Consider the following 25,848-nt stretch of genomic DNA (forward strand, 5'->3'; position numbering starts at 1 on the left):
ATTTTCTGTTGTTTGACCAGATGGTCTTGGAGGTGCTGTGAGGGTCGGATGTTGGCTGACTCTGTCCTGCAGCCCCTCAGGGCAGCAACTGTGAGTGGCCATTAACACGGGCAGCAGGCCATGCCAGGACGGAGAGGAGTCTAGCGGTAGTTAACAGCCACTATCCAGTTAAATCCTCCTCCTCTGTGCTAAACAAGAACAACCACTGCATTCCTACTGGTTGCCAAGAATGTAAAAGCAACACATCATGTAAAGAACTTTAGCACAAAACACACACACACAAAGCAAGAGAATGGGTAAAGGTGTATTTCTACTCCACTGCGCCTCATCACTCACTTTTGCTGAATCTAAGGTTACAGCTAGGGCTGCCTGGCAGTTATCCATACACAGTGAATCATGGCATTTGTGTGCATGTGTGTGCACAGTGGAGCCGTGGACAGGTATGACAAGGCTGACCTCCGCATGTTACCAGGGAGAGTGTGCAGCCCAGTGTTACCTGTCATAACACGGGCTGCCTGGAGCCCCGGAGCACCGGCCTGACCAGGCCACTGGGCAGCCAGGAATAATAGAGACTGGCAAGAGGGCAATGAGGGGTCACACGGAGGGAGAGGAGGAGGAAGAGGAGGAGGGAGACAAGGACATATGACAGGAGGACTGGGCGAAGGATGAAGGCAGGAGATCGAGAAGAGGAGAGGGAAAAGAAACTCACTGTAGTGAGGAGAGCTGTGAGGATAATGATGCTGCTCAATCACAAAGCAAAGAGAGGAAGATAAAAGAGAGGTATGGTAAGGAAGGTGCTTGCTGTTCACCCCGCAAATTATGGGTTACGGCCGTGAAGGAAGAGAAAAGAAAATCTGACTCAGTCTCTGTCCGACACCCTCAAACCAGAAAAAGAAAATAAGCCTCAGTTTTCACAAGACAGACCACCGCGCACCACTTCCCATTTGTTTTGAAGCAGAGTTTATCTTTGCGAGGATGATGAGCGTTCTCGGGGTGCAAGCGACTCGCCTGCAGATAGGGAACAGCTGAATTCACTTAGGCAGACTCGGCCAGCAATTAAAGTGCTGGATTAAGAGTGATTGCATTTTGTGTCCTGAGGAGGCGCTGCCTGCCATCTTGAGAGGTCTCATTAACATGGCTGCCGTGGGCTGTGCTGAGCACTGCCACCGGCAGTTAAAAAATAATGGAGACATTATCAACCTTAATGTCTTGTACCTGGAGTGGAGAAGATTTTATAATCACTATTGTGATGGGCCACGGGCTGCCGGCTGTGCGAAAGGGAAAGGTTGGATGAAGATAACCCTTTTTTCTGACCAGACCCCTGTGTGTTTTTTTGATCAGCCACTACACGTGGGGAGTCTGAGCAGCTGGATTTCATTAATTAAGTGCTGGCAGCGTTCTGCTCTGGTGGCAGGGGTGAGTCACACTGGTGGGATTGGTCTCTCTCTCCCTGATATCATCTCCCAACCATAACTACAAATAATTATTCACTCAAATCCATTACCGGGGGTCAATCAAGTTCCCCAATCAGTTCTAAAGTCCAATTACTGGCGCCAAGGCTCTATTCGCGCCTTCCTGCAGATGAAGGCCTGGCCCACAGGCTGCCCAGCAAATTACACATAGCAAACAGTGGAGTGTGTATGTGTGGGAGAGCAAGCGTCCTCAGGTGGGTAATAAAGCAGAGGTACATACTAGACTCCCTGGGGGATTCTGACTGTACCATCTAGCAGACTTCACCAGGTTAAATAGAATTAGCCCATGCAATGAGACGGACTTTGAATACCAACCACGTCGCATCATTCGACGGGCTAGAGAGCACCCAGCATGCACAGCGCCGCCTGGTATTAACATCCATCTCAGCGGTTGATATAATAAGACATGTTGCCAAAAGGGTCTTCTTATAAAGAGGCTGCACAGTGCCCCATCAGAGCAGCATAATGAGTGGGGTGTTACATCTACAAGCGCGCACACACACACACACACACACGCGCACTCACTTAGGGCTTTGCTGCAGCACTTCAACCCCATTAGTGTGTGGCTTCTTGTATCGTTTTGCAGCCGCCCTGAAAGTGAGCTTGGAGCCTGGAGGAAATGCTTCTCACACACTCATCTGTCACTACAGAGAGACAGCAGTTCAGCCAGCCGAGTCGGAGCGGCCAGTTGGGCAACCAGGCAGGCAGCACGTGTGAGTGCATGCGTGTGAGTGCGTGTGTGTGTGTGTGTGTGTGTGTGTGTGTGTGTGTGTGTGTGTGAGAGACAAGGGATGGATGGCTTGTATGTATGTACAAGATGTGTAGGAGGTGAGCGGGTTTGGGTGTTCAAAGAGAGGGGAGGGTGGGTGAGTATGGCGGTATGTGCTTGTGTGTGTGTGAGGAGGTGCAGAGCAAACAGAGCGCGGACGGGGTGAGGCTTTGTGGATCGGCAGCCCATGACCAGTTGTCACACTAGTACAAGCACAGCTCCCAAATCAGCCTGGTAGGAGGACCAGTCTGACATTTCCCTCAGTGTCAGGCTCCCCTCGCGCTCTGATCTGACCAGAAAACAACCAAACTATAACTCTGACTCAACCGACAAGAGGGAAAAACACAGACGTCTCTCCGTGCCACGATATGCTCACTTTGTTTACTGACATTTGTAGCAGCCCCCATTGTTCAGCTCTCATTCCAGGCTTTGAGGTTTTGTGTGTGGGGGTGGGGGGGACTGAGTACGTCGACTGCAATTACAACAGTATGAGGGCACCGTTTTGTTTTGTCCTGAGCCAGGAAAGCATTCTGACTTCAGACTGCTGACACAAAGAAAGGCTGTCAATGTAAGCTCTTCCATTAGACATGAAAACCCCTCAAAGAGCCAGTCTCTGTCCTCTGCTTACATTCAAGAGATCCAGCAAAATGCTAAACACATGTGGATGGTCTTGTGTTTAGGCTAAAATGGCCGAACCCGATCCGGCAGCATTTGAGTTAATCTTCCTTAGTGAAACCGCATGGTGCTGTTTACACTGTAGACAACCGTGTGTGTACGTACATGCATGCATGTGTGTGCGTGCGTGTGGAGTGTGTCCAGAGCTGCAGAACTCACTGTTCCCTTTTTCAAAGCCAGAGCAGTACAGTGTGTATGTGTTTGTGTCAGCATGATGGAGGAGAAGGGTGTTACTCAGACCTAATGAATCCATCTGCATTCAAGGGGCATTCTTCCTCTCGTACGCAGGCGGGAGCAAACGAGCAGCGACCTGGGAGCGCGTCCAGCGGTTGGGGGGCTCATGCTCAGTATTTTCCAAAGCAGAACAGCAAGGACAAGCATGGATTAGTACAGATTTTTTTAGTTTTTTCTTCAGCTTTGAAATACAGCCTACTTTCAAAGAGAGGGCCGAGGTTGAAAGCCGTACAGTCACACACTCGAGCCCCCTGTTCTGTACTGTAGCACGGCTCCTTTTTGCTTTTCAGCGAGGACCGAGAACTGCCGAGGAAGGTTTGGCACCGAAGGCGAAGACTACGGTACAGCCTGTGCTCCAGGAGAGTGGCAGCTGCTGATGTCCTCACCTCCGAGTGACCTGGCACCCTCGGCAACCTAAATGAAGAATGGATGGAGGGCTGGAGGCGGGGGCATTGAGTAGCGGAGGGTGGTTGGCACTAAGGGCCCAGTCATTACAATAATGAATCCAGAGCTGTGTGGAATTTGGGAGACCTCTAGTGGCTGAAGGAGGTAGAAAGTCACACCCACAGGGGGGGTAGAGATACAGTATCATGTACATAAATACATACTTTATATTATCAAATCCAACCCCTACTGTCTGACCTGTAGAAAGTTATTAACACAGCTATTTCATCCCATCTTCATTTTTGTAACTCTTTATAATTTAATATATAATTATTATTATATATAAATATAATTTAATTAAAAAAGCTCCAAGTCATCTTTAGTTGGTTCAAAATACAGCTGTTAGGCTTTTAACTATAATTAAGAAACAAGAACAAATTACCCCAATTCATTAAAGCCTCATTGGCTTCCAGTTACTTCGAATATAAAGTTTATATTGAGCTCTCTGGCTCCAAGTTACATTTGCAGCATTGCATTGAACGTACAAAAAGTTCAGGATGGTAACTTGATTTCTTCACGGGACTGTATTGTGCCAACACTTTGAGAGAAATATATTTGAGAATATCATATTTGGGAAATATATCATTCCTCAGCCCTAAAATGTCAACTTTGTATTTGAAATTTAAGAACTGAGCCCTTCAGCTGTTGGATGAAAAAAAGCTTCAGAAAGTTCATATTTCTGACATATTGAGCCCTTATACAGTACATGAGCATGACTAGCCCAACAGAAAAAAGCTCTACCCACAGATCTTCAACTAAAATCAGCTGAACACCCTTTTAAATTAGCTTCAATGAACCTTATATGTCCTACATTACACTATTTTTTTTAAATGTGTTTTACTATATACTTACTTTTGAACTAGATTAAGACATGCTATACAGGCAAACCTATTTACAGTCCAACACATCAAAACCAAAAGATTGAACAGTTCTTCTGAAATTAATTTTATGTTTCACAAAAGGTAGTGTTGCATTGTACTGTAATCCTGTGTATTGGTCCGGTTGGCTTCATGGAAAACTAAAGTTGCACTTTCCATCAACATAATTAGTCCATCTACAGAAAATGTATCAATTTTGATGAGCAATTGAATTTACTATACAAATCATTAATTATGCAAAAATGACACAAAACTGCTGATTTCAGCTTCCAATACGTGAGAATTTGCTGGTTTTCTCAGTTTTAGATCTTCATAATGTGGTTAATGTTCAGAAAAATTACATTTCTGACTTTTTTGTCAACTTATTCAGATTTCTTACTAGAATGGCACAGACTAAATGAATAACAGTTCGTAGCAACCCTACTTTGCATGGATATTATAAACATATTATAGTTTTACAATGACCGATGTCTATGATTTGAAAATACCCTTTATATAGATTATACAGGCATATGTCACCGACACTGGAGTCTTATGCTTTACCCTGAAAGAAGCAGCATGTCTGCATAAATTAATAAACTAGCTGCACTGGAGTTATGAGCCTTTGACTTCTCTTTGTCTATAATTCTCTGGTGGCGTCCAGGAGTGCAGTGTATTATGAAAGTAATTCCAAAAATATTAAAAGTGTGTTTTTGCCTGAATTAGAAGCAGCTGACTCATTTAGGCGATACCTAGCATTGACATTTCTGGCTCCAGAGAGCAGAAAAAATTTAATTACGGCTTTGACAAATCTCAAGACTAATACTCGTCGAGGTAATATTAATCACTGCCCCCTTTGTTCATATCATGAGCAAACACAAGGAGAGAGAGAAGCTCGGCCAACTGTACCGACAGATTTAATGTTACTCTCTTATCCATTTAAGATTCACATCATTCTTTTAATATAATAATCAATTCAGGAACACAAATAGAGAATAAAAACATTTTGTAAGTCAGTTGCTTTTCAAAAGGGAGAAAGTGTGTTCGTTATTGGAATAATGTCCACGGCAGCTCGATCAGAGAAACGCCTGAACATAACAAACCCCCTCTCTCTGAGCCTGGTCGTTTATTTTTGGGTGACAAATAGTCTTATTGATCACTGTATGAGGAGGCTGAGCAAGAGTGTCATTAACAATAAATCATACCACTACAGTACTTGTCATGTCAATATTTAGGGCATGAACAAGTCACATTTAATGACCTCATTCTTAAAAGGTGATGGGTATTGTGCAAACTCCAAGTGTAACAACATAGTCTTTAGAGTTCTGTGTGTTGCACTAATCTTATTAAAACGAGGGTCTACAGTGTCTTTGTCATCAAGGACAGGATCTGCTTCACATAACCAGGCAGTTGGCAGCTTAACATTTCATATCTCACAGCAATATTAAACACAATTGAAATGTTTTGTTTTGCCGTCCACGGTCCAAATGGATGTGTCTAGAAGCATGAGCCGAGGAAGGACAACTCACAGTCCGCTCTTCCTCTCCTGATTTGGATTATAGAAACGGAGGTTTCTGTGGAGGGAGGGGGACTTCCATCTTAGGTGTTTTGAATTTCAAATTAAGAGTGAAAAAAGCAAGACAGCTTCTTTTTGTGCAAACTAGAGTCAAGGTCACATATTCTCACATCGCCCTGGCTTTCCTTGGCACCGAGTGGCCCTGATCGGCCATGAGCCATCCACCCTTCTCCAAAAGTGCAGCCCCACTGATTGCTATCGTGATGATGCTCATGATGATGATGATGAGAAGGCTTTAAGAAGCAGGTCCGCAGCCAGGCCCGGAGAGATGGCTCCTTTGGTGACCCTCTCCTCAAGGTGAGGTAGAGCTCCTCTGACGCTGGGGTGATTCTGGAAATGGCGGAGGGCGTTCTCTTGGATCAAGCTCCACATCCAAACCTTCTGCTGGGCCTTCCTCCGGCCCTGCAGTTCACCGCGGGCCAACATGGCGTCCCGGTACGACTCCATCTTTGCCCAGACCTCTGGGATGCCCTCACTGGTGTGTGAGGAGGCGCGCACCACCTGAACAGGGGGGGAGGGATGCATGTGTGAATTTAAAGGGTCTCTTTTTCAACAACCAGTTGGTAGTCTGGACAATTTGACCGTTCGGTTCTGAGGATATCGCCACAGGCAGCGCAAACTGCCGTCCATTCTTCGTCATTCATTTGGTATGGAAGTTGGAAACGTGATGTGGAATATCTCGTATTTAAGATTCTGTATGGAATAAAGCGTCCTCCTTTAAACCACTTTGACAATCTCATGGACAGTACCTCCAGGAAAACAAAGGCAGCTGCCAGAGGAGACTGTAGAGCAGCAAACCTCTGGAATACAGTTGTCCCTCACTATAACGCGATTCACCTTTCGCGGCCTCGCTGTTTCGTGGATTCTTTTTCATGCTTTTTTTTACAGTGTACAGTATGAACGTGCATTGTGTTCGCCGTCCTGAACACATGTCTATTTATAAGAATCTTCTCGCCCAGAAGAAAAAAACAGCGCCAACAACTACCCATAATTATGTTCTGCACTCGGGGGGAAAAAAACACCTGCAACAAGGCCTTCAGAGGAAAAAGACATTACAGCGGAGCGGCGCGAGGACAAAGAGGCACCGTCAGAGGAACTGTGAAATACGTGTGAGTTACTGGTAATAATTTCTTATGTGTCAAACCTCGTATATTGATCATTAAAATTTAATTTTTTTAAAATGTTTGGGCTTGAAAACAGGTTTTGATCTTTGGTTTCATTCACTAATATTGTACTTATTTTTTTTAATCTGTGAAAGTTTGAACTTTGAGAGTGTTTAAATAAGAGAGAAATGTGAGAAAATGTTAATACCCGTCTGAGAAAAGTGTATAAAAGTGTGTGGTTAGGGGTTTTACGGCCTTAAATCATGTATAATAATTGTAAAAAATAAAGCTGATTACTTCACTGATTTCGGCTATTGCGGGTTATTTTTAGAACGTATCCCCCGCGATAAACGAGAGACCACTGTACTCTGTAAAATCCACTGGATACCGCATTTTTATAGTCAAACTTAAAGTACGGTTAAAATTGTCCTGGTACTCAAATGGTTGCGACACATAATATAAGTAATTACAGCCGAGGATCCTTGTTGCATATTATACCCTCTTCTTTTCCCATCTGTCTCTGTACTGACAACTGTCCTGTGAAAATACGTTACATTTTGTATTCTAAATTGTCTATAGGTTTGTTTGAAACAGAATTTCCTCTTATTTCTTTATGCGATTTCCCTTAATGTAGTGTTTTTTTAGTTTTAAGTCAGTGCTTATTTATGTTGGGCCTACGCAAGCAACCCTGACTCATTTACATATATCTTTAAAATGTCAGTGGTGATTGTATAAAAATAAAAAATAAAAAGCCCAAAACAACCATTTAAAGAAATATTGCGCTCCAGAACAAAAAACACTTTGGTTTTTTTTTGATAAAGATATAATTTAAAGGTGCATACGCTGGATAAAGAAGCATTTTGCATATAGCTAAATTGCACTTGAGTTTGGAGCATTGCTGCTTTTTCAGTTCTTTGTTTAAAATTGTTTTAGCAATGCACCTTCAACCTGTAAGAAGCTGTCATGTCACTTTTCAAACTGAGTATTTGTCTCCATATAAAGCCTTGTTCACACAAGCAATCTGGTGATAAATGACACTTGTGTGCTTCGTTCATGTGACTGCGTGACTCGTTTCAAAGATTGCTGCAGATTCAAGAGCACATGATGAAATTCAGGGTAACGTTTAAATTCAACTCAGACGCAGAAGTGAAAGAGCCTCAGAGTTAGGAATACTAAAGAAGTCAGACCATTCATCCAGATGTGGAGGACCCATTAACTGCTTATATAAAAGTTAACCTTCTGTTTGTTATCACTTAATTATACACCTGTGAATAAAGATGAAAAACGGGAGAGACGAGAGTAGACCTCAGTGTTGATGTCAAACAGAACCACCGATACTTAACCATTTCCAGGCTGCTAAAGTGTGAAGACATTGCATGTGCCATTTGGTGATAATCAATATCAACTGGTGTTTGATAAATTTGAATGTGACCGCTGATAAATATTGGTGGCTTTTAAATCAACAGCCAATTAAGAGTCCTCTAATTACATCATTAAGTTACCGGTAATCATTTTACAAGGACTCGATTTGAGTCTAATGCAAGCACAGGAAATCAAACTCATCCTTTTAAAAGGACTAGTTAAAAAAGAAGAAAAAAATACATATGACCTTATATAGCCCGACTGATGTCTTATTTTTTAATCTACGTTTAAAGATACCGTTATCTGTCCCAGTACAATGGAGTTGAATGGGATTTAGATTGTTATGCTAACAGCTGTGACAATTTTGATTTAAAAATGTTAAAAACAAATGTTCCTATTCCTCTACATAATATCCTGACCTCATAAACTACTTTCTACTGATCAATTTAAGTGAGAAAGTAATTTATTTTGTAGCTTGGGACAAATGACCCCATAAAGGGCAACTCCCGCAATTTATTTTTGAGATTGTCTAAGGACTAGGAAGAGACTGATTCAGCTCCAAAAGCACCAGTTTCTCAACATCTCATAATCCAACTCAACATAATTTCTTTAAGATCATCCCTGCCTTGTAAATACCTCAAACTGAGAGCAGAAGTAGGGAGTAAGTCAAAGTGTATTCATGTATCACTTTTCAAAACATGGGTTGCAAAGTGCTCGGAAGTGACAAAAAAACAAAAAAGAAAGAAGGAAAGATCAAATTGAGATGAGAATGAAGTTGAGTAAAGTTCATCCTGAGGTGAAATCATTTAACTATTTTCACAGGCTAAGCTAATTCCCACTGACTATTACATCAAGTAATATTAGTGGAGTTCCATTACCAGACTGCTACTGATCGATGATCAGCAATTGACAGTCAATTTATCGGTAGAGCTGTCTTTTTGCAAAGACTCAAAATATTGGATGTTGTTCTGTTGGTCTGACAGAAAGGCATTTAAAGATGGCTTTGGTTTTTCTACACTTTATGGAACAAACTATCGATCGGGAAAAGAATCGTTAGTTGCAGCCCTAATTGTTAGTTAAAGTAGTTTATCATTAGGTCTCAAGATTTTTCACATATTACCAATAACTTAGAAATCAAAGTAGCGTTAATGTCATGCCATTCATATGTTGCGTTTTCATGCTGAGCGCGGTGGACAACAGAGGGCAGACTGATGAAGATGAGAGACGGCGAGAGGCTAAATCATAGATTGTGCTACTGGAGGCCAAAAAGACACACAAGACACAAAAGAGGGTAAGACAGCAAAAGTAAGGATAAATACAGAGCGAAGACTACGAAGAGAAGCCTATCAGCTTTTATGTTGAGTGCGCAGGCTTCTAATCAGCAAAATGCATGAGACAGCAGCCCAGTATTCAGAGCAGGAGGAGTAGGGGCTGGGGGATAAGGGGAGGAGTGGCGTAGGGGGCGGGGGTGTTTCCTGGCAGCTTGCCCAGTGGGCAGATGCTGCATTGGGCTGGGAAAACAAAAGGACAAGGCCAGGCAGGCAGGCGGGCAGGCAGGCGGGTGAGCTGGGACAACCAGGGAGGGGTGGGACACTGCAGTACTGAAACCACGATGCCATGACATCATCACCATTACCACCATCATCATCATCACCACCACCATCATCATCATCATCCCGCCCCATCCTGGGTCGACTGACCTCTCAGTGGGATGGCTTGTTGGGTACACAGAGCAGCAATACTGCTGCTGCGGCCGCCCAGTAGGTCAAATGTTGAACACTTGTCAATTATCCTTTTGTAGTTTTGAAAATGCCTATTCATTCTGATGTTGGCTCCCTTCCTCACTGCACTACCTCCACACACACACACACACGCACACGCACACGCACACAGTCAGTCCCTCACACACATACACACACACCTTTGGGTTCCAGGACTTGGACTGTCTCCTGAGCAGCTTGAGGGCGCTGGTGTATTCAGCCTGGATCCTCCGGGCTGGCACCAGCAGGTCTCCATCCGACTTTGTCACCACCACCAAGTCGGCCCTCTCAATGATGCCTCTCTTGATACCCTGGACAGAGATGTTGGCATATAACAAGGGGGGTCATTAACTTCTCAAAACACTGTAAATAAATCTGATGTCTAGACACCTAATCTGCTGAGGGATCTGTGTACAGAGTGATGGATGGAGCTGTGGTTGGCTGCCAGTTTACTAATTCATTACTCTGATATTGTTGCTGTCTATCGATCCCTCACTGCTGTCAGCTTCTGAGTGATCAAAACAGGCACCGCAGTTGAGTTTATTTGAGGCCGTTACTCTCAGAAGTGCCCTTGACCTGTTGAAATCACAGGTTGAAATGTCCTTTCAGTTCAGGTCTTTGTATTCAGCTGGAGACTCGAAGCTAGAGCAGTTGTAGAGCATGTCTGCAGTTGTCAACGTTGTTTGGGCGTTGTAAGTTATTTTGCTCTACGAGTCATGTAATGCGTCGTAAAATAATGCAAATGAATGTCTCTGTATATCACATGGTTTTGTGGCACTCTTGCAAATTACAGTTTAAACAATTTAACAGTGCTGTTGAGAATACGCTACTTACAATCTGAATACCATACGTTTACTATTGTATTTATGTAAGAAAGTCATTCAAAATGTAGATTAGATTATCTATTTCCTCCATCAGGAATCGGTGGTGTAAAAACCTTTAACTCAAACGTTGTGTGTGCAAATTTAGACAAACTTATCTGACAACAATAAAGAATAATATTCAGAAAATTGCTTCAATGCCACTATCAGAACCTGCCATCTTGGACATGAACATTATTCAACCTGGAACATCTGATATTCTCTTCTTTCCAGCTCAGTTGAAACAACATTGGACTCTGCTTGTTGCTGCTTGTGCTTTTCACTGACCTGGAGTTCATCGCCCCCTGCTGGCGGAATCAGCAGCACAAACATGTCAACCATGTCAGCCACTGCAAACTCTGACTGGCCCACACCTAAAAACAAAAAGACGGATTGAAATGTCACCAGACATCCCAGATCAGCAATATGACAAAAATATAATGCTTACTCTCGCAGCAAATCAGACAAAAATAAGTGAAAATCCTCAATCTAAAACTAAATCCTTAATAAAGAGTTGAATGTTGTATCCTGCAGTACCGGTATAATGTATGAACAGGAGAAAAAGAAATGCAATTCACTGCATTAAAATAAATAGATAAATAAGGAAGGTGGTTCAGAGGTTAAAAAATGCTTTTGAATAATCATGATTCCACAAACGTTACGCTCATCATACTGAATAAATTCAAACCTCGATAGCTGGTATTGACCAAATTGTGTCTGTCGGACTAAGTATCAAAAGCTGAGTACTGAGAGTTACAATGCATAAGTTGCTGAAATTGTTGTGAGTTTCTTATTCTTGGGTCAGATGTTTATTGACTTCAAAACACACATTTGTTCATTTTATACTGGATTTAATTTGGAACAGTTATTATAAAGACAATTTCAGACCAGCACTGAACATTGATGCATTTGTGTGGTTTGGTTTATTTTGTTCAAACAAAAAAAAGGCATATTGGCATTTTCACATTGGCGTCTAAACATTTAGTCCCAATATGTAGCCCGACTAAGAAAATGTGCCAAAGTGTTGAGTTACCACTTCTGTTTAAGAAACAATTAACTGAAATGTTAAATATGATGGAGAGGAGAGTTAAGGGACAAACAATTGTCAAAAAATTATAATTCCTATTTTTGTATTAAAAGAGGCAGAAAAAACAACAACGAACAGGTAGAAACCAAGATTATGACTTCAAAGAAATCTGTCTCAAATGGATAAAAAAATACAGTATTATAGCCTGAGAGAATATTCATGTTTGAGAACCATTGTCTTACCTACGGTCTCTACAAGGACAATGTCATATCCCGCTCCTTCACAGAGAACAATGGCCTCATTAGTTGTTCTGGTGACTCCACCAAGTGTTCCTGAGGCCGGCGATGGCCTGATAAAAGCGCTCATGTCCCTGGAGAGTTCAGTCATACGAGTCTTATCACCCATCAGAGACCCTGCAACAAGAGGGATGAGTCAGTTTGTGTCATGAATTTAACATGCATTAGTGCTAAAGTGCTGCTCTTAATTCCACATATATAATAGTTGTAGCCTAATTAAGACATCAAAACATACATAAAACACTTAAATCTTGATAAATTCCTTTACAATTTCACAAATAAATGTAATGTGACATGTAAAGCACCCAACAGCAGCGCTTCATCAGAATCGTATACGATGATGATCTGTGTTTACCTCCTGTAGTGCAGGAGGACGGGTCAACAGCCAGCACTGAGACCTTATGTCCACGTGCTGTTAACATCTTCCCCACCACCTCGATGAAGGTCGACTTCCCTGCTCCAGGAGGTCCGGACAGACCTGAGAAATTAAAGCAATCGAATCAGCAAACAATGGCACTAAGAACTGATTTTGCTCACTTAATTAATGTGTGGTGCACTGCTCTTCTTTGGACAGAGACTCCAAGTTTAAAATTCTGTTGCACAAGGATTTGCTTCAGAAGTTAAAATATGTTTTACTTATGGCATACTATAAAACTATAGTATTTTCAAATCATTTAGGAGATTATTGTATTTCTATGTATGTAACACTATACTTTGTTATGTAATGTGATGCACTGTACTTGCTAGGAACTTGGAGGAGACGTGGTATTTAGTACGCTTGTAAAATCTAATGCAATCCAATACAACACTCATAAATTGTACCTTTGACAAGGACACAGAGGTGTCACGTTAACCACAGCATGTGTTTATTACTGAGGTAGAAGTTTGTGTTGAACTGGATTGCATTAAACTGAAAAGTGTTTCTAATGTTTTACCCACCCTATATTTATAAACATAAAGCTGGAAGAATATTAGAAACTTCTAAGTAAAAAAAGAACTACCTCAATAATAAACATCTCAGACAGTGTAAACACAAACTGAACATTATAGTCTTACTAAATGCAGAATGTGTTGCAGATCTGTTGTATTGGCGCCTCTAATTAATTGATAATTGGTGAAGCCCAGCTGAAAACAAACAACTTCAGCCATTTAAACACAGACCACACACACACCTACTCGGAAAGCCACGGGCTTCCCTCCATTACGACTCTCCTGCTCCCTCCTGTAGAGCAGCACCCTCTGCAGCAGCACCTGGGCCAGCTCTTTCTTCCTGGGATGCTGGGTCTCCACCAAAGTGATGGACTCCGCCAGAGACGCCCGCTGACCTCCGATCAGCCCTGTGTACAGTTTATCCAGCAGCCTCTGCTCAGGCCCGCTCGGGTCCTGTATGTGCGACCCGAGGGCTGTGCTCACACCCCTCTTGTGCGGGCAGCTGGGACCAGGCACGGCGCTCTGGTAGCACGTGAAGACCCTTCGGTGGAGGCAGCATGTCCTGGTGCGCGAGGCGACAGTGGGCGAGGGGAGGGAAGAGATGTGGCGGTGGAGAGAGAAGCCAAACCTCCGCATTTTATGGCAAATGTGGGGCATCTAGGAGGAAAGACACGACGATAAAACTTTCAGACAGCAACACAACTTGCTGTTTTAACGGTTAGTTATTTGTATTTTCACATTATGCGAACGCGACGTTTTCCCCGCCCTGCAACTGTTAATACAGTTGTTACAAACACGGCGAATAAAACACTTGTCGAAAAAAAGCAAATAGTTTGAAATGACAATTCAGGCTGACCTCGTCCCAGCTGCTTGGAGGTGTGTTTACAGGTTAACGTTACATATCAGCGGTTCATTCATCCACTTCCTGTTTCCGGTGACGTAGGGCACCGCCTCCGACAAATGGTTCCCGTCGAAACATTTTTGTAATAAAAATACATTTAATCTCTAGGGTTGAAGACATTTAACGTAAAGTATATTTGAAACGGCATTTGTAAAAAAAATATATATATATACACACATAGACATATATATATATATATATATATATATATATATATATATATATATATATATATATATATATATATATATACGTGAACGTCTTGAATCGTTTATGAAACCTCCAATGACAGTGGATAATTTTCGCCAGCAGGTGGTAGCAGAGAGCAATTTTCACATCCCTGAACCCACAAGAGTATTTTGGGCAATTTCTCTGAGCATTAATGATAATATAATGTACAGCTTACATTTGTCTTGTCTTTTTGAATTCCTAATCACGACCCCATTTTTTTTTTTTATCTTCATCAGTTTTTAAAAGAGGACGTGCTACTCCAAAAGCTCTGATTATAAATAATTAAAATATGTTGAGCCTTTAGATAATGAAGCACATTACAGACAATAAAACAGGCAAATATGTAGCATAGCATAGAATTGGAGTGGCAATACCCAAATTAAAAAAAGTTAAAAAAAACATCAGAAATTACAGAAAATGTATAAAAGCTGCAACTTCGAAATATGTATTTCACATCTAAAATCCTTAATCTTAACACTTACATCTGGTTGGGCTATACTATAGAACTCATTTCTGTAATTTCTGTCACTCAATTTTCAATTGATAATATGCACAAATAAAATTGCATCTGGGGTCTTGGTGGCTCCTGCGCTCGTCTAGTTGATGGCCTCAAGGACTCACAAATTACATTACAGACATACATTAAAATAATACGATAAAATAGTAGGGCTTCATTTAGTAAATAATGGACATTTTATTTGCAATACTGAAAATAAATAATATCACAAATTATGTTGGAAAATGCATGAATCTACATCCAACAAAATACATTTTATAGGACCATATGTGAGACAAATCTGTATATTTCCAGAACAATTAATTAACACCTATCTTAGTGTGTTTCAAAGCCCTTATTACATTTGGTGTTCAGTCAGAGTTTGAAGTGAAAGTAGGGAGTCCCCTCTGGATTATTAGACCATCACAGGGCTGCAGCATGCAGGGTATACGACACTGACACGAAGTCAGAGACATTCGGAGTGTGTAGTCCACCTGATGTGTCTCTTTGTGGAATTTGGGAGAAACATGCAAACTCTTGGGAGGCAACAGCACTAACCACTGTGCAACCACACCACCCACGTCATGTACAGTCAGATGGAACTCCTGCACGCACAAACACACACATTTCAGGGATTTCCTGGAAAATTGTTGTCAGTGTTCCAGGATTGTCCCAATGTGCTCCATAAAACAAAAGGAGAACACATCATTTCATGCATTTTCCTGAAATTTACTGGAAAATGCGATCATGCTTAACATTAGTGCAGTTGGCTTTCAGATGCACTTGTAATCCGTAATTGAAGGTCTACGTCCATATGCACGCACACACACACACACACACACACACACACACACATACACACACACACACACACACACACACACACACACACACACATACACACACACACACACACAGAGTGGTTGATGTTTTTGAAAGTCCCAGACAATACCATGATGCATATTTTCTTTGCATGGGTGGCCTGTAATTAAATAGAAAGGGCAAAAAAAACACAAACTCATGCCCTGACACAGCGTTCATAAAAGAGACAGACATATTGGAAGTATTGAAACAAATTTATTGAATCTTCCAGTAGAGGCTTGATATTCATGGAATAAAACTGCTTTTCTGGGAGTTTTACTGAGCAAAAACACAAAGAAGGAGAAAAACTAAAACAAAACAAAAGAGGCATTGTGTGAAAGTGCAGACAGACAACAGAAAACATGTTCAAAAAAATACAAAAAGAATGTAAAGAGTAATACAGTTTAACAGCAAAAAGGATTGCTCAAAGCATAAAATAACTGAATGGCAAAATCTGCATTTAATACAAAAAAGAAAAATCATATTCGGACATCTGTAACTGATACCCTTTTTTCAGTCAACAAATTTGAATGCTCAACATTTTCCCATAACAGTCATCTAACATGTTTTGCTCAGTCGATGTAAAAAGAGAATGAGGAGTCACTGAAATATGCATGTCCTCAACGTGATTCTGTATTTGACACATTTGATTTAGGACAAACTAAACTGCACTTGTATTTGCCTCTGCTTCATGTAGTGTTCAGCTACCAGTCTTAAATGTGTAACACTACACTAACCAAACTATGCTTTGCAAAACCAGACTGCACAGCACATATTCTAATAGTGAATATATCTAAACACTATTCTTTTTTCTTGAAATTCATTTGAAACACAAGTGTAACGCAAGATGAGCAACATTTAAACGTTTTTTTTCCGGAATAGTCTAAAATGCCCTTTAAGTGCCATGCCCCGCACTAAACCCCACTCTTAACTCTCAAACTCCCCCTAATTCCTCTGATTATTTGTCATGATCTCTGAAATGGGATTTTTATTTATATAACAACTTGGTACTGCTTTAACAATTTAGCCAAACAAAGAACACTTTGAAGAAACAGCATTCTTGTTTAAGTATCTGGAGATGATTCAAATGTTTCAGTCATACTGGTCAAGTCCCTGCTAACTTTTTATATGTTGTAAGTACATTTCATGCCAACCTCACTGCAGCCAGGCATTAGACAGCAGCCGACTGCAATTTTGGTGGAATGTCCCATAATTATTGTAACTACATAAGTATATCTGGATTTCAGAGGGAATATTTATATGAAAACTAGTAATGAGTCAGAATAATAGAACAATGAAAAAGAGACATTGTTGGAGCAAGATCAGGGAGGATACTTGCGTCATGATGAGTATGATGGTCTAATTATTACAGTTGGTCACAAAGATCAAGTATCTTCCAGTTGCATCGCGCTCACTTTGCTTACTCCTCTCCCAGACTTTAAATGTGCCCAATTCAGACATCCTTCAAGTAGAGAACAAACCAATTTAACAACCCGCCCAGTCCTACTTGTCCCAGATCAGCTTGTGTTTCAGTCAAAATGTCCATCAGTTATTGGAAAAGGCAGGCTGGCTGAACCACGAGCCAATCTGGGACCCTATTCTTGCTACTTAGACCAAAATGCTGGGCTATGGACAGCCACGGGGCTGAGGACAGTGAAGCCTAGGAGACGGAGGATATAGGGTTGTGGGGGGAGCCCATCTGGGTTAGCACCTTATCCAACCACTGCAAGGGACCGTGCAGGTGGATCTCAATCCAGCAGGGTGTGCTGGTCACATCCTGGCGGTGGTACTCTGCTCCCCAACCCTGGAACACACGGAAACACATCGTTTTGAATTTGTATTCGTTTCTAATTTTTAAAACTCGTTCAAACTTTATTTAGACTGTCGAGTGTTAATGTTGTGTTCTGTTTTGAGTACATGTTAATATTTATATCAGGATGTTGCATGTTGACGCTGATTCATACCCAATTCAAATATTATTATTAATACAAAAAAAAATATAGATACAGATATTCAAATATCTGATGTGGGTTTTTTTCTGATGTGATTTTAGTTTATATTGATTTTCAATGACAATAGAACTACACAAAAGAAGATGAAAACAGTTTTTTAAATAGATTTTTACCCTGACCTTTTAGCTAACTATCATAGTTAAAAATGTGCATCAAGTAATAAAAAGTAAGTGGAGCAGAGTAGAGAAAACACAAATGAAAAACGTATTACATTAGGCAGCAAAAAATAATACGTTAACTACAGCGTTTGCATTGCAAATAAAATCTAAAATTCAGATTTTTGATATTTTTTTAAATCAATGTTCACCAAAATAAACATTTATAAATTCCCAGATTTCTTAAAAAAACTAACTTACTTAGAATTAACAGTGACTCAACTGTAAAACGTCAAGTCAGTTTATACTAAATATACTGTCGGAAGGTGAATACTAGCATTACACAGTCAAAGCTTACCTTAACGAAACTCATGCGGATGGTACACATCTTGGTGAGCTCATACACGGCCTCGAAGCCGTGGTTGACGGACTGGGCCAGCAGCTCGGCAAACTCCTGGTTGTTGAAAATCTTCAGGCTGCAGCCACTGGGAATCTTACACACAGTCGTGGGATGGAAGCCGTGGTGGTAGTTACAGTTACGACTCTGGACGAAGATACTGCTGTCACTCAGACATTCTGCATACACCTCCCCACCAACATAATACAGATGGACACCTGAGAGGAAGCAGGAGAGAATTAAATGTCGGTCACCTGGGGAAGCAAAAACTAAGGCTCCCAAAACATCAGTGTGGTCGTCTTAATATTAATACGCTAAAATGTTTACTCAATTTGTTGTTATGGTTCCTATTGACAACATCAATTGATTTAGTCTCGTCTGCTGACGGTCGAGTGCATTGCAGTCATTGACGGGCTCTCCGTACTGCACCTTTGCCGATGTGCCGCCGGGTGTTCTCAATGGTGGAGTTGCGGTTGACGTTGGAGAGCAGGCCGAGGCAAAATCGGTTGCGGTTGTTGGAGGGATCTGTGAAGCCATCGACGAGCACGCTGGTGGAGGACGCCTGGAACGCCTCTCCGACACGATTATTGAGCTCGTAGTAAACAATAGAGCACCAGTGCTTGGGTTCCTCATAGGCCACGGGCTGCACATCTGCACAGGAAACACATTGACAGGTCAAAGGGGTGGGCTGAGTACCCTGAACACGCAGAGACAGACACAGACACATTTAATGCACATTTAAGACTCCTCAGAGCAGACACAAGGTGCCAGGAGCCGCTGATGCCAGCTGTAAATCTTACTCATCTGCACATTTATATCTGGCAAATTGTCCCCAATAGCCCATTAACAATGATTTGAATAAATACATAGGACCCACTGGCTACATTTGTATACATTTATGCTAAAAAAATCAATGCAGATACATCCTAAAGTATTCCCACTGTCTGAGATCTGTGTGCCAGCCTTTATTGAGCCGAAAAACAGTCAATAGACGGGGCCTGGCCATGCTCTCTGAGCCAGTGCCAGCTGGCCTCACCCACTCTGAGAGGGAAGAATAAATCATGTTTATCGAAGCACATACTTCTCCTAAACTTCCTGTAGCATGGCACTGGCTAGCAGGTGTGTTTTGTCTGTCTCCTCCTCAGCACTGGCCTACAATAGAAAACCCGCTCCCCTGCTCAGGATGCAGCTTGTGGAAAAGAACCAAAAAAAACTCCCCAAACTCCAACTTTCAGCAAACATTTCAACAGCTCTTCCTGCTACTGCTGTCACCATGTGTGGGCAGAATTACTGGGCCTTGGGTGCATGATCATAAAAAAGTACAAAGATGTTGTTGGTCAGGTGTGGAGAACTAAAGTTCATACCAGAGTTCAGCAGATATTCCAATGAGTGGCACAAACCCCATTCATAGTGTGTTCGTGCAAAGAGAAGGATTGGTTGACTTTGTTTCCCTTGTGTTGGCCTTAATTTCTATTGGTTATATCATTAAAAGAGCGTGAGAGGTTGAGGGCAGTAGGTAAGTTTGAGGTACCCTGTACATGTGTGCAAACACATAGGTACTTTGTGTCTAGAAACATTAGGTTATTGGTCGGTGCTCCCTCTGTATCTGTTTTGGTCAATCCTTTTTAGAGAAGCTTGAGAAGCCATTTTGTTTGTTTTATTTCCAGAGGTAGATAGCCAGTAGTTTTCTTGATTTATATTTGTTTGGCACGACCTCAAACTGTCCCAATCGCTCCCACTTCATAGAGAACCTTTTGTTTTGTTAACCACCAGTGATGAATAAATATTGTTTAATAACGTTAATCCTATTTTTGACTTTCTTTCACTTATTCTTTGTCTGACCTGTGTTTGTCCCCCCCATTTATCCCCTAGACTGAAAAGGGGAAGTAACAGAGCAGAAGACAACATCCTTCTCTCTCTTACAGGAGTCAGTAGCCTCTCACTCCTCGGTTAGTCATTCAGTCAGTGAGAGAAACAGCTCTCAATCAGATACACAGCTGATAGTTAAAGGAAAAAAATCAGTCGTGGCAGGTTGTGGGGGAATAAAAAAAACAGCTGCCGCATCCTGAGATGAGGACAAAAATCCAACTACAAGGATTATCTTGTAAATAAAACAAAAACGATGACAAAATGTCCAATAATCAAAATAAAATTACGGCGACAGTCCATGAAAACAATTTGCTCATATGTAGGCTTATGAATAGGGATGTCACGATACCAAAATTATGACTTTGATACGATACCTGCAATAAATATCACGGGACCCGATATGATACCAGAATTCAATACGACACCACAAATACGATATGATACCACAAATACAATACAATACTGGTATATTATCTATAATAGTAATACATAAAACATCCGTATGGTTTGCTTATTTACCAGGTTGTTCCTGCCCAGCTTTTTTAACACTTAACAAATGGCATTAATATTAGTATTAGCCTATAGCAAGATATTAATGAAAACTACATGGTGCCATCACAGCATTAATTACACACGACAGTACTTATTTTTTATACAGCGCTATCTGTCTGAGAATAACTCAAAATAGTTAAAGTTGATGCATAATGAATAATCTAGGATTACTATTCCTTATTTTATGGGCTATTTGGGATTTTGGGGGTAATGCATATACATTAATTAAAACAAAAACAAAACGATGCAATCGAATACCGATTCGGACGTCGAAGCTTCAAATTCAGGTAAGCCTGAAGAATTACTCTTTAAATGAGATGACTCTGGATTCGTATTCATGTCCATTGTGCTGTATGGTCTGTTACGTATTCATGAATGCACAGTTCACATGTGTCTCTCGCACAATAAAGCCCAAACCACATAGTCGAGAAAGCAGCAATTATTGCACCGCATTTCCGATCTGAAAGTTGGAGGTAATTAGTGAATCTCATTGGTAACGAGTTTCGAGCCATTACCACCAGCAGAGATGACATAAGCCTGAGCTTTTAAAGACCTCGTAAAACTGCTCTGAGGCCTGGCTTAATTTGTTGAGGCTTTGAGCTTCCCATGGGCTCGCACCCACAGACTAGCGGATCCTTTCCACCCACTGTTCAGGTTTTATCTGACAGGATATGGCATAAAAACTCATCTGAGGTTTTCTTTTCTTTTTTTTGCATTTGGAGGTCGACCACAAGACAGGAAAAAAAACAGACTTCTCAGAAATCTTTGCACCTGCAGATCAAGGGAAGCAGGTGCAGACAACTTTATGTGGATGATATCACTGTGAACACAAGGACGAGTGTATGCGTGTGAGAGATAGCAACTGCCATGGTTACCTGGCCGGTTGTTACTCTCTATAGGCAAGGTTGGAACCAGGAGGTTGGTGTCCATTGGCTGGGGACAATCCTGAGTCATCTGCTCCTCTGGGGGCATGTAGGCAGGAGGGGGTGTCTCTGCATCAGCAAGGAGGCAAAAACAAAGTGAAGTGAATAGTTGGCCGGCACTGAGGAATAGGAAGAAAAGTAGTAGAAAAGAGGAAGAAAAGTTAACTGTTGAATCTCACCTGGCATTTGGAATGGACTTTCGGGGTCAGAGCTGGATGGTGACTGAGGGAAGGTGGCGCTGCTGCTGCCACTTCCCGGCGAGTTTGGGTAGCTGTTTCCCGGTGAATTGGGGAAAGCGGGGGGCATTGTGTTGGCCTGAGTGAAGGATTCTGGGAAGGTCGCATTCTGCGGCATGTGCGGCTCATTCTGTTGTAGAGGGTTGCGAAAGCGAGGCAACATTGTATGCTTGGCGTTGAACTCACTGTTCCGCGGTACCAACACAGGGGGCAGCACTGAAGACGGGGAAAGACATTGAAATGGTTAAAACAGGAAATGCTTTGATGCATCAGCAGTTCTTTAACCAAAATGTGTTTCCATCAGAATCACACTCGACTTCATTATTGTTCCTTGTTTTCAATTTTTTACCTTCATTTTTTATTAGTTGTATTCTTTTTCACTTTACGTTGTCTGTTTGCTCTACCTTCCTGTCACTTAATGCATTACTACTGCAAATAGATCAACACACACACAAAAAGAAAAGAAAATACTTGTTCGCTGATCCCTGTCGTCATATTGTGCACATTCTCTAATAAAGTATATTTTAAAAAGAAAAGAATGACACTCCACTAATAAGTCAAACCAAACACATGATAGACAGCTTAAAGCTTTCATTGAACATTTTTTAACAGGCAGTCCATTGAGCACTACTACTATGATTTAATAAACGTATCGGCTTTTTTCTTTACCTTCTTTCTGGGTGATACAATGCCATAAACTGTGAGACAATATGATTTGTCAACTGTCAAATTTTGCCATACTATTTTTTTTGCAATTGTATGCAATGTTTTAAATCAAAGAGGATGACTGTTTCAAGGCAATATCCAACTTTTATATAGTGTATTATATTTTGTTTCCTACGTTTATATTCAAGTGTTATTGTTCTGTGATTCATGTGACTTACTCAAAAATAATTTAATTCCAACATAATAAAAAATAATATCTTTCTGGCACTTGCCATGTTTCTACATTCTGAGAGCAGATGTCCCAGCATTTTTTTTAATGTCAGCTTCCTGCCTGCTGGTCTTAGCCAGCGGTATTTGGCCCAGACTCTCAGGTTTCTGATCTGAAAAGACCATTTGAGGCAGACCATTCTTGAGGAATTCATCACTTGGGGTAAATAAATATCCTGGCTGATGTGAGGGCTATTCAGGTACAGTGCATACAAACTACAGAGATGCGCTCCACTTGTGTCTATAAATACCTGCGCAGATAAATAAAGCTGGTGCTGAAATACTAGCTGGGACCCACGCTGCCGTCAGTGTTCCTGCAGGTAGCCCATGTGCGCTGCAGCAGGCCAATGCATCAATGTAGCAGTTTATTTCAAAGGCTATATGTGGAGCAGGTGTTTGGTTGAATAGCGCAGGGAGATTGACAGGATGTGTGTGTAGGCGGGTGGTGTGAGGGGAGAAGTGGAGGGGGTAATGTGGACAGACAGGTGCTGTGGGGCTTAATCACCTTAACCCTCCATCTTCCACCCGCTGCTAAAACAAAAAGTGTGCAAGCCAGGCAACAACTCTTTCCTCCCATTGTGTGTGGGTGACTGGCTTCCTGTTCCAGCCATCCTCAGAGAAACTGTGCGTGCAGTCGTGTGTGCGTGTGTATCCTGGTTTTTGTAACATGCGTGCAAGTGCAGAAGCGTGTGTGTGTGTGACTGTCTGTCTACATGTGAGCATAAATGTAAAACAAAAAGAAGAAAAAAGGTCAGCAGCATAGAGCATGCCCAAAACAAAGGCCTCATTCTCTCCCAGATGGAATTTCCTTCCCCACACACACATACTCTTGGCCCTTTACACACTTAGCACTCTGCAAACAGCTGTTTCTATCTTGTCAGCTGACCATCATTTTCTGTTTAGTAAGAGGCCAAGTAGTGTTTGATTTGTATTTCTGCTCTACCTTGGCAGTGAAGGCGCTGCGGCTCTGGAATCTTTTTAATATCTCTTCGTTACCTAAACAACGTTTTATCCGAAAGCCTATTCTGATTCTCGTTAGTTTTTTTATTCGATTTTACTTGAATTGTCTTTTTTTTTTAACTTACATAATTGGAGTTTGTTTCGTCAATTTCAATCTGAATTTTTTTATATATTTGTAATTTAATTATGTTAATTTGCGGACTTTGATGTTAATTTGCTGGTTTGATTATGTTAATTTGCTGATTTGTTAACTTGGGTTTAAAGGCCCCATGTTGTAGAAACATTGTTGTTTTTGATTCATAAAGCCGGTCTAGGTGCTATATAAAACCTTTGAAATCATTCCACACTCAAACTGTGCCTCTAAATGAGCCGTCAGTTCTTCCATAAGGTTGTGATGTCGCAACTACATAGTTTTTAAAAAATCATTACAGCATATAAACCTGCAGGAGGAAAAATAGTTAAAAAAAAGGACCTGCGTAAGATATTACTGGAAAAGAACATTCAATAACTTCAGGCTCAAAAAGTTCTGGAAATATTTTTTCAGGGTTTTCCTTTTATTCGGAAAAACATAAAAAATGGGGATGTTGCGATCCCAGTAAATGGTGTGTGTCTGAATTACTAGGACACCAGCATGTCCTTGAAATTTGAGAAATTATTCTCATGTAAGGCAACACAAGGAATGCCATAATTACTGCTTATGGTTTAATAATATCACTGACAATGTGGGTCACCCTGTCATGGCTGATTAACTCAATAAGGTTATTATTGGCCCTGATAGGATCGGTATATCCCTAATTATTTCCAGACCAAATCACTCACCTGGACTGTCCACTCGTTTGTAGTGGTAGGGGTTGATACACACATCCTTCTGTTTGGAGCCAAAAGGGAACTCGCAGCACTCCAGGGCCTTCAGCTCGTGGTGGGACTGCAGGTCGGGCCAACGCCACACCCGGCAGTAAATGACATGCGGCAGACCTTTCCTATGGGACACCTGCAGCCGTCCATCCAGGGAGCGGGGGATTGTCACACAGTTACTGACCTGACCCGGGCAGCTGAGAGCCCTCTCCAGCTCCTCCATGGCTCCCTTCTTCTTTTTCAGTTTCTTAACCAGAGCATCCACGGCCTTTTCCGCCCATTTCTCTTCCTCGTCTCCCTGCTTCCAGCCCAGCAGCCGCTTGACCGCCGGGCTGGTGAAGGAGAAGAGCGAGGTGACGTTCATGTCGGACAAGCCGCCCTCCCCCCCTCTCCTTTCTGTCCAAAAGAAGTGGGAGCAGCGGTAGTGCACAGTCTCGTCTGACAAAAGATAGGGTGGAAAGAGTGTTTGTCCTTTTTGGAGTTTCAGATCATCCTCAGCTTCAGCGACGTAATATCAGGTCACTTGCTAGAAGAAAAGGAAAGTTAGGTTAGCGTCCAATAGTAACAATTTCTACAGAAAAAGAGATTTCAAACACACTTCTATAGATCAGTTCTGCTTGCTGTGTCCATTGCTGAACAAAGTTGAAGCAACTATGGTACACATTAACCTCTCTCCCTTTTGCCTCACTGATGTCTCACCAGAAAATAGCTATTACAACCCCTGTCGAGGCAATGTTGTCATCATTATAGCCGTTATGGCCATGTCTGTTATGGCTTCTGGGAAACTGGCAGAGGAGTCACGGCGGACAGCATTTGGTGAACGACCAGGCATTCTCCAGATAGCTTCCCGTCCACATGGCTTGTCACATTACCACCACTGACTAATGCAATTTACAGTAGAAGACTTCACATGTATATTCTTTCACTTGTTAAATCTGCCATCCTGGCCATTTCTTCAACATGTATTTCATATTGTAAGCTAAATAGCACCTCAAATTCATTGATCAATACATTGTCAGTAAATGGTGAAACAGTTCCAGTACAAAACATTGAATAATTGCTTTGTTTAGGTTTAGCTGCAAGTTATAATTATGTTCATTATTAATGAATCAATTTTCAGTAGAATTACTCAAATAATTTAGTCTATAGACTGTTGGGTCCA

At 41.6% G+C, this 25,848-nt stretch overlaps 2 protein-coding genes across 7 annotated transcripts; both read right to left on the reverse strand.

Moving 5' to 3' along the window:
- Window positions 1-5,930: 5,930 nt before the first annotated feature.
- On the reverse strand, window positions 5,931-14,001 carry mmaa (metabolism of cobalamin associated A; the record flags this gene model as incomplete). Its single annotated transcript, XM_079220384.1, has 6 exons — window positions 5,931-6,528; window positions 10,414-10,563; window positions 11,401-11,486; window positions 12,382-12,552; window positions 12,791-12,913; window positions 13,608-14,001. The coding sequence occupies 6 exons, from the start codon at window positions 13,999-14,001 to the stop codon at window positions 6,238-6,240; spliced, it is 1,215 nt and encodes a 404-aa protein (XP_079076510.1). The 3' UTR covers window positions 5,931-6,237.
- Window positions 14,002-16,054: 2,053 nt separating this feature from the next.
- Window positions 16,055-25,050, reverse strand: smad1 (SMAD family member 1; the record flags this gene model as incomplete). Of its 6 annotated transcripts, none has more annotated exons than XM_079219789.1 (6): window positions 16,055-17,658; window positions 18,320-18,576; window positions 18,788-19,009; window positions 21,655-21,741; window positions 21,882-22,154; window positions 24,651-25,050. In XM_079219789.1, the coding sequence occupies 6 exons, from the start codon at window positions 25,048-25,050 to the stop codon at window positions 17,515-17,517; spliced, it is 1,383 nt and encodes a 460-aa protein (XP_079075915.1). In that variant the 3' UTR covers window positions 16,055-17,514. The 6 variants fall into 6 exon arrangements, with proteins under 6 accessions (XP_079075915.1, XP_079075913.1, XP_079075914.1 ...); XM_079219787.1 differs by having other exon boundaries at window positions 18,788-19,046; window positions 21,692-21,771; XM_079219788.1 differs by having other exon boundaries at window positions 21,670-21,771.
- Between the last annotated feature and the right edge of the window lie 798 nt (window positions 25,051-25,848).

Source organism: Taurulus bubalis (genome assembly GCF_910589615.1).
Source record: "Taurulus bubalis genome assembly, chromosome: 6".
NCBI lineage: Eukaryota > Metazoa > Chordata > Actinopteri > Perciformes > Cottidae > Taurulus > Taurulus bubalis.